Below are 13,426 nucleotides of genomic sequence, written 5' to 3'. Positions count from 1 at the left end.
CACCCGCCCGTCTGTCATCAACAGGCTTAGTGTCAATGTCAACGTTAACTGTCGCCAGTCATGCATGCGCGTGCTGCTCATGATATAACCCAAGGTCAATTTCAGAAAGTGAGATTCATCCCACCTTATAAATAGATCAGAATATATCAGGCAAGGACCAAATTTAAACTTGGCTGCGTGTTGATGTTGGAGATTTGAGGATTCTTTGATGATCAATGATACCGAAGTTAACAACAGGAAAAGAGGCACTTTTATTCAGCTCTTAGATGTTAAAGTCGCCTTGGGTAAGAAAAGGAAACATTGGTACTGGAAGAGAACGAAATAGCATTTTATAGGTAAGTGAGTTCTGTGATGTCAGTCACTCTCACAGGGTGTATATGTAGACACATAGTTTCAAACAGGAATTGAGAAAGCACAGTGCGTCATTGGTAACGTAGTTCTAGGGTCAGAATAAATGAATCCGAACAATCGGAAACGTCATTGTGATATCAAACATCCGAGTTTGCGACAACGACGTACAGTAGGCCTAAACTGACCGGGTCAAGAAAGCCCAGATTTTACAGCTGGCAAATACAGTCGTTGAGGCTTCTTGTTTGGTGGCCCTCAGAATTGCTAGAGCTATGAAACCTCACATCATTGCGAAACAGGATGGAACTCTTCTGACTGAAGAAGGAGATGTCTTATCTTATATAATACAGACGTTACTTCAAAAAAGAAAATGATTATGTGCTTAGAAGGTGGCCAGAATATTGCAAAGATCTATACAATTTCGAGATAATCCCAACTAAAATCTAATTAACAAAACGCCTTGAGACAGCAGAGAACTTTGCTGCTGTGAGTAATTTCCCAAATACTATCAGCGAAGATTAGTTTGTTTTTTTTGTGTGTGTTTGTTGTTTTTTTTTTGTTTTTTTTTATTTCAATATTAGTTATTTTAGGCTCCTTTTCTTTTTCTTGCCTCGTTTTAGATTAAACATACTATGTCTTATTTGATTTAATAATTATGTTTTTATAATATATATGACCATTATGTCCATAGGGAAATATTTATTTATCATTTTTCCAATGTTAGATCAAGAAGTCCATCTTCCCGAGATGCTTGTCCTGTTGACTTGTCTTGAACTCTCATGGCATCTCATCAAAGGGACGCAACCATTAAAACAAATCAAATTGAATTTTCTTTTCCTAATTGTCTCTCTTATTTAAAAGTAATTGGTTTAGTAAAATAAATAATGTATATAATAAATACACATGTCATTTGTTAATAATGATCTTATATATATATATATATATATATATATATACATATATAAACACACACACATACATTTATCTTATTTAGTCTATTGTTTAGCAGAATTGTGCCAATTAATATATATTAAGCGCAATGCAAAAAAAAAATGTTGGCTACATGATATTACAATTTCTGATTCGTTGAAAGGAATTAAAAGGATTTTTTTTTTAACACCGATAAAATTTAAATTTAAAAAAAAAAAAACAACATTAGAAAAATACAATATTTGATTTTGGGCTTAACCATTATAATTTTCAATTTTAAAAGCAAACTATCTAGATCTCTATATCATATAGATCTACATCTCTGCGACTATTCGAGATTGAGAGAAATCTCAGGTTAGGAAAGTCTATAATTATGAAGAAGAAGAAGATGGAAGGATGTGTTGAAGCAGGCCAGAGCCCTCCATGGGCTGTAGCGCCACTGGGATGGATGGATGGATGGATTTTTCAAAAAAGAAGATGATTATGTCCTACGCGTCATGCATTTAGTCATGCATATTAACCAATGACCTGAATTCTGCTGTCACTGGTTTTCCTGGCTAACTCAGGAAACGCATTCCATGCCATTATTATAGCACTAGGGAAGAAGGAGCATTTGTACAAATTTGTCCTAGCATATGGAACTAGATTTAGATGTACTGGAGTAGATAGCTGACAAATTATTGACCAGGAAAAAAAACGGGCTTTTTGATTGGAATTATTAGAATCTAGATAATATAGATTCTAGATGTACTAATATTATTATTAAAATTATGAGAAATCTGTCAACTCATTGTCTTTGAAAAATAAGAAGAGCAATCTTTTAAAAGCCTAATTATCGCCACTTTAAACTTTAAGGAAATATCCATAAAACTAATAACAGGAACCGGATTAGTTCCATGGATAGACTAACACTACTAGAAGGGGGAAAAAAACTGTAGAATCTAGATCTAGATTGTAGATCTAACTTCTATTTGGCTTTTACAGTAATGAGTCACTAGATCTACTGAGTGGTAAGGAAGAAAAATATAGGATAGGCTATTTAATCATAGCTTGTCACGCATTGATATGCCTCATACTCATACGGCTGTCATCATCATCATGATCTTGTCACTTGTCATGCATTCCGCATAATGGGAAATAAATATAATTTCTTTTCAAGAGAGGCCCATCCATTCTTTAATGCTGCCTCGCATCGATTTCTCTGTCTGCATCTTTTTTTAAAATCATAAATGACCTTGTTATAATATGACCATAAGTTCTAGTTTGCGTTATTTCACAGTGGTTAGCAGGTCATCGTGGGGCCCAAAAGCCTTTGTGGCATCATGTTTCGATCACTTCATTTGATTAGCATGTTGTTATATTGGTTCAGTGTATAGAGTTATCAGCCTAACTTATATCTAAAGGTCTACTATATTATATATAACTTTTATTCTTTGTAATGGGTGAACGTGTGCTAAAATAAGCAGTGCTAAGTTATTAAGTAAGAGAACCTTACTTACTGACTTACTCAATTCTAGCTTTCATTTCTTAAATTTAAATGACTCTTCAACTTACAAAGCAGTGTGATAGGGTAAGAAAGGGAATGGGAAAGTGTTACTTAGTGTGTTGTGGAGGGTTTATAAAGACTTAAAGGACTAAGATTTCTTTATTGATCCCTACTGGAAATTTGTTGTGATGACAAGGAAAATTAAAAAAAAAATGTTTCAGAAGAGAGAACAGAAAGAACACACTGAGAAGCTAATTGATAGACTACAAGCATGTTTCCTAGTCCACAAGCGGTGCTGTTACAATCTGACAGAATAAGGAACGAACAGGTTTTGGTACTGCTTTGATCTTACTTTAATAAACAAATGTCAGCCAATTTGTAGCAACTTGAAGTAAAGGGATGAACATCACAACTGTATATTACAAAATGAATTGAAACAAACTATTAAATTATTGCATCAATTATCACCTCTATTGATTTATAAATTGTTTCTTTTTATTTGTCCACAGCATCAGTGCTATTGGATAGTGTAAGTGAATATATAGCATTCATATAAATGTTTCTAATTTTTGTTTTTACTATTATTTAATCTTTTTTTGTACTGATACTTAATTGTGGCTGAGTATAAATACTTGACTATTTAACTGAGGGAGCTTAAGTTGAAATACTTTTTACACATGACAATTGAAATTATTTTTTATCATGATGATTATTATTATTAATTATTATTTCTTTTCATTTTAGCCTTCTTAAAATATTTAAACTTTGAATTAAAGGGGAAAATTATTGACATTATGACACTTATTCATTAGAGCAGTAGCAAAATTAATCAAGCGCTGGAATTTTTAAAAACTTTTTCAGCCAAATAGTGAAAATCCACAGTCCAGTTTGTTGAATTCTTGACAGTATTACATAGGCACCAATAAAGTCAAAGTAAATAACAAGAACAGATTAGAAACAATGTTACAGTTGGAGAACGATGCATTCAAACAAAATGTATCAGATTCTGAGTATTCTAAGATAGACTACAAATGGGTAAACATTTTTTTAAATTAAATATTTGTATCTTTAACTAGTATCAGCTCATTATCTGTAATGTTCAATCAGAGGCTAGCCTTCACTTTTAAGTACCTGTCAGCATGTGGCAAAGGTCACAACTTGTTAAACCAAGACCATTCTTTAACACTGACCTACAATGTCACAATCTGTAGTCAGTTTAGACTAATAGCTTTTTTAGGACCTGCAAGCCAGTGTTCAAGAAGAAGGTGATAACACTAACGCTTTTCCTGTCACCAATGGTGTGAAGGAATCTTGGAGTAGACATATGTTATATACAGATGCAGATCTATTCAACACATTAAAACAATAGTCCAAGATTTAAGTTACATATGGCTGCATCAGAAATTACCAAAGACTTTTCCTCATCTGCTTTTGACCTACAGTGCAGTAGTTCTTCCCTTTTGCTTCAGAGTTCTGGACTTAATATAACAGCATCATAAAATGGCTGAATTCTTTTCACCATAGGAACATTTTACAAAAATTCATGCTGAATTGGTTTGATTCACTTACCAGACTTAAAAATCCTACATGTAGCAGATAAAAACTATTAATGTGGTAACAAAGAGGTCCCAACTATGATGGGCTGGACTTGTAGTCTGTATGTCTGATAGTCAACTTCCTAAAAAGCTTTTTTTTTAATGGGGAAATGTGCAATGGAGGGTATTTTAAAGGTAATCAAAACGAGATCTATGGATACGCTCAAGAGCTCCCTCAAAGAATTTGTAATCAACATCCATGAATGGAAAAAACTAGCTCTTGATTGCTTGGAGCAATCAATCATTGCCAGTGTTTTAGGTTAGGAATGTAATGTTACTACTCTAAATTCAGTTTATATATCAATATATACATGATATGTTCATATTCTAGCAGCATATTTCTTTATACTTTTGTCATGTTAATATTCTATCTGCATTTGATAATTTAAGATTTCATTATAAATTTTATGTCAATATTCTAAGATAAAGTAATAAGTTCATATTTCATTATACACATTATGTTTTTTTTCTCAAGCTGCACTTCTTATATTAAAACTTCTTTTATTTCTTACCACAATTGGAACGTTCAAGTCAACGAAAGAACGTGAACAGTTTGCTATGTTGTTTAGAGATGCAGTGGAAGGGAAGCCTTTAAAAATTATTGTTGATTCCCATAATCTACATCCAATTCATGTTGCTGTTCTTATCAAGGAACCGAATATTGTCAAAAGTATTTTAGCTTCAAACATTGGTAAGACTATTTTCTAGTGTTTTTTATTTCACTGTTGTTGGGTTTGTTTTTTTTATTGGTCTCAACCTAATCACTACATAGGTCTCACCTAGCACCTACTCAGATGATGTGTCTTTTTCTACAGTTAGTTAAAAGTGGCAGGAGAAATTCAAAGTAAAGAATTCCTAAGAAATGCCATTTAAAAACATATTTTTAAAAAAGGTATATCTTGAAGGGCTTATTTTTACATAATAAATTATTGTCTTTCACTGGCCAAGTTGGAATTAGTATTAGTAGCTGCTTCTTGCAGCATCTTCACTGGCAACAGACAAAATCTTTTTCATCTAGTCCTAGAATGGGCAAAAACTGTCCCCAAAGGAGCATCTTGTGAAATTCATTAGATATACAAAATTACAAAAAAAAAATATATATATTTAAAAAAAAATGTTTATATATTTTAAAATCAAAATTCAATGCAGGTAATTTTTTTTTTTGGAATCTGTTTTTTTATTACTTGACTTTAGGTTCCTTAGAATTGAATGCAGTGGATAAAAAGAAAAGGACTGCTCTTCACTTTGCTGTGGCTAAAGAACATTTAGAAATCGTTGATATCCTTCTTCGGGCTGGTGCCAAAACTAACATATTAGACAGCAAACTGAATATGCCCATTCATATAGCAGTAATTATGAAAGATACCAAGGTTCTTGAGGTACAGCTCTTAGCTTTTTAATACACATTTTTGTCAAAATGTTTGTACACTTTAACCTTATCACCCTGAACTTCTGGAACACTAGCTGTCATTTTAATGATTATGTTTTTACTTTACTTTATAGACAACTTTTTAAAAATTCATTTTTAGGATTAACATTTGTGTAACTTATAATCTTCTAGCATAAAAGTAGTTTTGAACATATGCTATTCTGCAATCAAAATTCAGACCTTCTAAAAGATAAATTCATGGGGGAAAAAGTAATAACTAAATTTTCCAAGAAAAACAAAAGATAGGTGGAAAGTTCTATTTATATTCAAACTCATCGAGACCTTTCAAGAGGAGAGGATATGGAAGAAATTTACCTTGAAATATGATAATAATATAACCTTTTAGGAAAAAAAAGTAAGTTTATCAAGAAATATTGTTATGTGCTGTAAAGATAGGCTGAAAGTGGAAATGCGTAAGACAAATGAGGAAGGATGTAATGTAGATAACCAAAAAACACTAGACGTTAACCTACTTGTACATTAACCAACATATTATGAGACTAATAATTTTGAAAATTACTTATTCACTAGGAATCACTACAGCTATTTAGAGGGAAGGTCAACTAAGTGCTTTTAAATGGGCCAGACAAGATCACTAATGAAGAACTGTGGCAATGAACAAAGCAGTAGCCCATTGAAGAAGATATTCTTTAGAGATACTGGCTATGGATAGGCCACCCCTTTTAAAATGCTGCATCCAATATCACAAGAAAAGCAGAAGATTTGGGGGGTGGGGGCAGAAAAATATAGAGCCTGATTTGGATGCAGACGCCAAGCAGATGAGCAATTTGTAGAAACATTTGGAGAGACTCACCAGAATCAAGGCATTTAGAGGAAGCTAGAAGTTGACCTGTTCCCCAGATGGGACCACAGGCTAGAGATGAGATGATGATTATTATGTAAACTAATAGTTAGTAGAGTACACAGATTAATTTCCCCAACTTATCATTCCTGGTTAATTCATATTCTAGACTAATTGAATGCAATAAACATATAAATTATTGCTTCAATGTAAACTGATTGAATTAAAAGAACAGTGTTAGAAACATGCTGCCCATCTTTTTTTTTGTTCATCTTCAGCTACTACTAGAGCATGAAGTAAATGCCAATGCTGTTGGTGCTGGAGGCTATACACCCTTGCATATTGCAGCTAGACATAACAATGCTAATGCTGTTTACTTGTTGGTAAGATCTGTATAGTATCTAGGAAAGATGAAGTAGTTGGCTGGGCAAGAAGAAAACAGTTATACTTGTGTGCTATTATGACAATGTCAGCTTTAAGGTTTATGACCATTGGAAGAGTTCCTGATAATGCAAAACAAAAAGGAGGTTAGGGTAAAAAGGGATGAATAAAAAAAAAAGTCAAGGGTGTGATAGTAAACTAAAATTCAACTATATACTATAATATTGGGGGGGGGGGGGGTGAAGAAAAATTACAACAAGGTAGAAATTAAAAGTAAAAAAAGTTGGTGGGAGTAATAATAAATAGAATTAAAATGGAAGTAGTAATCAAACTATATGTGGATATTTTGTTTAAGAAGTACGTATCATATCAACAAGCATTGTTCTCTCATCCAGACATTGAAAGAAATGTCAAACATTAGAAATGAGTTTTTAAAAAAATAGTTATAATTGAACAAAGTTTAAAGCAAATCTTTGAGTGATTTGTTTCACTAAATAAAATAATATTTTTTAGATTTTTTTTTTTAGAATGAAATATTTTGAAAGGTGCTGGTTTCTTGAAATCTGTTTATGAATTAGAAAAATAATTTTTATCAGATTTTCATGGATTTTTTCACCAACCATTGCAGCTGAATCATGGTGCTGATTTCAGAAGAAGTTTGAAAAATGGTTCCTACCCAGTGCATATAGCATCCAGAAGTGGAGCTTTTGAAGCATTGGTTGCAATTTTTGAGGCTGGTTCGTACCATTAACAGTATTTCAAATTAAACTAGATGAAAAAGATTTTTCTTAAATGTTTTCCCAATTAAGAAATATATATTGTACTTTGTGTTTTCGAAATTAGTTTCATTGCAATAATATTGTGTGCTAAAAGCAACAATGAAGGCATCTAGTGTACTAAACAGTGCAAAACTATTTCTCATTACTTCATCAATCAGAATATTAACCTAGGAAAGGTGTTAATTAACCTAGGAAATGTGTACTGCTACATATCAATAAGCAGATGTGTAAACATGCTGACCACAGCTGAGTCTGCATTCTTCTTTAATAAATTTTTGGACTTGAAGACAATACCTTATTACAGCATCATAAATTGTAATCTGATAAAATAGTTTTTTCTAACTGAATTCTATTTTTCAAACATATAGAATTTTTTTTTTTTATTAACCCATTTCTTTTGACCATAGAAATGAAGGGGAGAGGAGGTTGTTGACTGGAGAAAGTGATAACTGTTAGGTGCTTTTTGTGTATCATTATGAATTGTTATAACTTTTAGTAGCAATGCTTTCACTTTTTTAAAATTCTTTCTCTAGTAATGTATCTTGAGTGAAAGTATTCTCACAGACTTTACGTTGAGTGGAAGTATTCTCACAGACTTTTGGTTGAGTGAAGCATTCTCACAGGCTTTAAGTTTAGTGAAGTATTCTCACAGACTTTAAGTTGAGTGAAGTATTCTCACAGACTTTAAGTTGAGTGAAGTATTCTCACAGACTTTAGGTTGAGTGAAGTATTCTCACAGACTTTAGGTTGACTAGATGGCCTAATCTGATTATTTTTTGTTGCATCATACTATTTCAAAAGTGATACAGTACCTACAATCTTTCTGATGTTCTCCTGTCCTTTGATGATCCCAGATTGGAACCCTGCCCTGCTTGCTGCCATCACCCACTGTCTTGCATATATCAGAATTAAATAGAATTAATGGTTATCTGTGAAAGTCCGTCATAACTTTGAGTTGTCATTAAACACACTCGTCATTAAGTGAGAATTCTCACTGTAAATTAAATTCGATTGGTGCAATATACAAATTGGATTCATAAAGCTATAAATAGACTGACAGTTTTAAGAATAAAATTTATTTAGTTACAGTTTATTCTTAGCCAATTCAGTTTTAAAAAATTATAATTATTGAATGTTTTTATAGGTCAGCTCTTTGGTTTTGATGCTGAAAGCCTGCTAGCCATGAAGAACAATGATCAGCAGACTACATTCCATCTGGCAGTGTATGGCGGATTTGAAAAAGTAAATTTTCAGAATATGCTTGAAAAAATACTGATACACATAGCTTGCATAAAATTTTATTTTAGCATTTGAAATTTGGCACCAGAGTGTAAATAACTCTATTTAAGGCTAGTATGCATCCAGTGTTTATAGTGGCATTATTGTTTCAACAATCTTTAGCTACCAAACACACTCGAACTTTGATCTCTAAGCTCAATACACTTTTCTTTTTCTCAATTAATGTTATTGGATTTGTTTTATGAGATTTTTTTATGTGTGAAGTGTTGGACATTACAAGATACTTAATGTCAACCATTTGTTATTGAGCTACCATGGTATAATTTATAATTTTTCTTTTAATTGTACATAGGTTGTTAAGTATTTGCTAGATAAGGGAGCAACAGTCATTGACACCATGGTAAGGAAACAATGTAGAAATAAGTAAATGTAGATACTATTGAAAATAACTGAGCTAATTGCATTTAGTTTCCAAACTGTATTTTGAACTCAGTTTCCTTGCCTTCTCTCCCACACACACTCACAGCTTAGCCACACTGATCTAACAACATCCATGCTCTGCCTGCATTAATAATAACAGTTGTAGCCTGAAATCAGTGAAAGACAGCATTTATAAAGGCAAGGGAACCTGTTCTAGGCTTGAATGCTTTGCCCCAAACAAAAAAAAAAGAGAATTCCTCACCTGTGCAGACTTATTTCTGCTATAAATATTGTCGTAGTTTGCCTTTATGAGGCATAATTTGTTATAATACATTTTAGCTTCTATAATCATGCCAGTGTTAAAGTTCTGTTACCTACTTTACCTTTCTGTCAGCAAGTAGTAGTATAGTTAGAACTATTTAGTGGGATTTTACAGTGGGTAAAATAATTCTTATATGCTGCTTATTTCAGTTACTTAACTATAGCTTTATTTCCTTATTTTTGTGCAGAATTCATGCCATAAAGTAATAATAACCAGTAGTAATCAAGGTACAAAAACGCAATTTTTTTAATTTTGCACTTTATTTGTTCTTGAATTCATCTTTAATAGTCAACTTTATATTTTTGGGAGAAAAAAGTGAAATTTTGTAGTTCTTTATGAACAAACATAAAATGGAGATTAATCGGTGTGTTTATTTACAGCTTAAACTGGTTGTTATATGGGCTTGTCTTCCTTCCAAAGTAAATTAAATAATGAATTATATATTCTTCATGCTAGGATGATGCATCCACACCAATCCACTATGCAGCATCCCAGGGTAAACTTGGTATACTCAGGATGATGTATGACAGTAGGCCACACGAAGTTGAGATGGGCTTGAAGATGGTTGATGCTGCTGGTAGGACTCCTTTACACCTGGCTGCTCGCTTTAATCACTTTGCGACTGTGACCTACCTTCTAGATCTGGTAACTAGTTCATTAAGTTCCAAAAACATTAAACATTTCTTTTTTTTTTTTCTTTACCAATAAACTGTCCTTAAGAGGCTTCAAAATGAGTATTTTTATTCATTGCAATACTTGTGTCACCTAACTAGCTGTGATGAGTATTTTTTTCAGGGTTCATTTTATGGTGTATTAATCTATTTTAAAAAATGTTAAGTTCTTCACATCAAAGCCTTCAAGATTTTAAATATATACAATGTATGTCTTGGGTTCAAAACTTCTCTTTTGCTTATGTCTTAGTAGATGAGGCACTCTAACACAGTTTAGCTCCCCTAAGAAAAAACAAGTATTTATTCTATGTATGTTTGGATTTTGACATTGGTAGCTACTTTTAATCTTTTGTTTTGTAGATTTTGTTTAATGTGTTATGGTTCCTTCAGAGATGGTAAATATGTATTTTCAATACCTATGGCTTTTGTTATAACTATCTAGAATATTTTTAATAAATGCAGAAACATTTTCACACCAACAGCAATGAGTAGCTACCAATGTAAAATACTTTGATGATAGTTATCTTTATGACATAAATATCTTCAGTTGATAGTATAGTTTTTGGTGAACATTACTATAAAAGAATTCTGTAGTGATCTATAAGTTCCTCAGTAAAGTTCCTCTTCAGACTTTGCGATCTATAGAGCAGATGATGTAATGGTAATCTTTTTCTATGGCCAACCACCTTTTCTTTCCCCAACTAATGTCAGGTACCCATTAGAGTTGGGTGGACTCACTGGCATCCTAAAAATTCCAAAACTCAAAATATCAGTCTGAGATTTGAATTCGAGACCCGTTTGTTCAGAAGTGAAGTGCTTTATCACTCAGTCCACCATACAAATCTATGTTGGATTATTATTTATGTGATATGTAGAGCTTTTTTTTATTTCTATGTTAACACCTAATAATGTGTTTTCTCACTTGTTTTAGAGACATTTAAAAAATGTTTTTCCATTGACAGAGATATTGTGACCTATTGTGGTTTGTTGCTATGCAGAATGTAAAGCAACTCTGTGACTAATGTCTGCCTACTCTTTTCTTCTGTACAGTACGATAACATTGATGTCCCAGACAAAATGTATAAAACACCTCTGCTAATGGCAGCAGCCAATGGAGCAATAGAGACTTTAGTTTTGCTGATAAGGGCTGGTGCTTTTACAACTGCTAAAGATATAAAGAAACGAAATTTTGTTCACTATCTTGTTGCGACCAACATTAATTTGAATAAAATTACCCAGGTGCTAAAGGTGAGCCTGATATATTTCATAAAGCAGTCTTAGCATGTAGAATCAAAATTCTGGATCTATATTACTAAAAGACTTTAAGTATGATGTGGGAGAATGGGCCAAGTGGAAGGCTACTGTAGGAGAAGATTTATATTCAGATACATTAATACAAAGAACTGTCACTTAAATAGGAAACAGCTTAAGAAAGGATCATTATGATTGCTTTATCTGAAATTTCTTGTTCAATTCATTCTATCAACTTTCCTCAAAGTCGAAAAGTTGACAACTTCTAAGTATCCTATAATGCTAAAATCTGGCACATAAACTGCAAATTTTATTAATATTTTAGAAAGATGACTTCATTTGTTATTGATCTAATTACAATTCTTATTAACTGATAAAGCTCAGTGTTCCATCTCTGGAACTCTGGGGAACTAACAATTATATTTTATTTTTACAAAGCTTATATCAACTCACTCTGTCTATCTGTCTGTCTGTCTGGTAAAAAAAGTGTATACACGTCATTTTTCCCACACCCATTCTCGGATCAATTATTCATTGGCACAGACTAGACATAAATCAGTAAAAAAAATGTGACCAATTAGTCAAATAATTACTGGTAATTAATAATTTTGTTTGATACCAACAAGGGAAACTAATTCTTTAGTATTCACAGATATAGCTAAATTTATTGGGTTTAGTCCCCATAAAACACTGTTTCTCTCCTACGCATTCTCTGATCAAGTTGAAACTTTAAACAATTATTTATTGTACCTAGAAAAACATAAATCAGTAAAAAAAAAATTACCCAATTATAAAATTAAGTATTGGTTATTAATTAATTTGTTTAATATGAAATAAGGGAAATAACTTGTACATTATTGATAGCAGAATTCTTCCCCTTGAAATAAGTTGTGTTTTTTTTAAAGGATTGTTTAATATTTTGCTTGTTCTTATTACTTGAGTATCAGTTATAGCTCTTTTGCATATAACCGCTCCCATGCTCCTTACACTTGTCTTTAACTGTTCCACTTAATAGGTAATGCAAATTCCTGTATACGCATACATGCTTGTAACAAAGAAGGGCCTCATTGTGTGAATGTAAATGTTATTTTATATTTATTTTATTTTTTTTTACATTTCAATCTCTTCCTGTCTAGAACCTCACAACAATAAAGCTGTTAGTGGATGATAAGGACATTTTTGGATTTACGCCATTGCATTACGCAGCAACGCAGGGCAACCTCAGTGCTCTCAGAATACTATTGCAACTAGGTGCTGATGTGTTTGAGAAAGACAGACAGATGCTAACTGCATTCCATTTAGCAATTATGTAAGAGCAATGTAAAAAGTAGATATTGTAGGACCAATTTTAGTAGCTGATAGTTTAAAGACCAATCAAATTAGTGAACAGTTCAATAACAAGACTTTGACTTTTATGCCCAAAGATTAATAAAGCTTGCAAAATTTTTTGTGACATGAAGACCAAACTTGACCAATTTATTTGGCCAAAATAAAAAAATATGAAGTTAAGGAGGGGAGGTCAAGGCTTTAAAATTTCCTCAGACTCAATTTTATCATGCTGACGTGGAGGATAACTAAATATATATATATATATATGGCTCCTTCTGTCTTGGAAGACAATGGATATGCCCAGATGAGTCACTGGTTTTGATTTCATCTTGAGACTGGGCAGAATCTGGTGTGACTAATTAAGCCAATTCTGGAGCAGCAGGGTTTGCCACAGTTTGTGCATGTATATGCATCTGTTTTAAGGCAGTTTTCTTTTTCTTTCTC

The 13,426-nt window shown here is 32.5% G+C and overlaps 1 protein-coding gene across 6 annotated transcripts in view; it reads left to right on the top strand.

Annotated features, from left to right (window-relative positions):
* The window catches only part of LOC106064361 (transient receptor potential cation channel subfamily A member 1-like), a 34,649-nt gene continuing 21,223 nt past the window's right edge, over positions 1-13,426 (top strand). The window contains exons 1-12 of one of the 6 annotated variants that reach the window (XR_008778204.1): positions 1,908-2,288; positions 3,274-3,293; positions 3,626-3,799; positions 4,891-5,050; positions 5,554-5,738; positions 6,869-6,973; positions 7,600-7,708; positions 8,895-8,992; positions 9,342-9,389; positions 10,188-10,376; positions 11,453-11,650; positions 12,790-12,962. Coding sequence is in view for 5 of the 6 variants with exons in the window: in XM_056031045.1 (XP_055887020.1) it covers positions 3,725-3,799; positions 4,891-5,050; positions 5,554-5,738; positions 6,869-6,973; positions 7,600-7,708; positions 8,895-8,992; positions 9,342-9,389; positions 10,188-10,376; positions 11,453-11,650; positions 12,790-12,962 (1,340 nt within the window). In the remaining variant the exon portion in view is untranslated. Of the gene's footprint in view, positions 336-1,907; positions 2,289-2,640; positions 3,093-3,273; positions 3,294-3,625; positions 3,800-4,890; positions 5,051-5,553; positions 5,739-6,868; positions 6,974-7,599; positions 7,709-8,894; positions 8,993-9,341; positions 9,390-10,187; positions 10,377-11,452; positions 11,651-12,789; positions 12,963-13,426 lie in introns of those variants that run through there. The other 5 variants (XM_056031047.1, XM_056031043.1, XM_056031045.1 and 2 more) reach the window with 5 other exon arrangements.

The sequence above is a fragment of the Biomphalaria glabrata genome, chromosome 5 (assembly GCF_947242115.1).
Source record: "Biomphalaria glabrata chromosome 5, xgBioGlab47.1, whole genome shotgun sequence".
NCBI lineage: Eukaryota > Metazoa > Mollusca > Gastropoda > Planorbidae > Biomphalaria > Biomphalaria glabrata.
The sequence above is the reverse complement of the archived record's forward strand: the minus strand, read 5'-3'. Positions and strand labels throughout refer to the sequence as shown.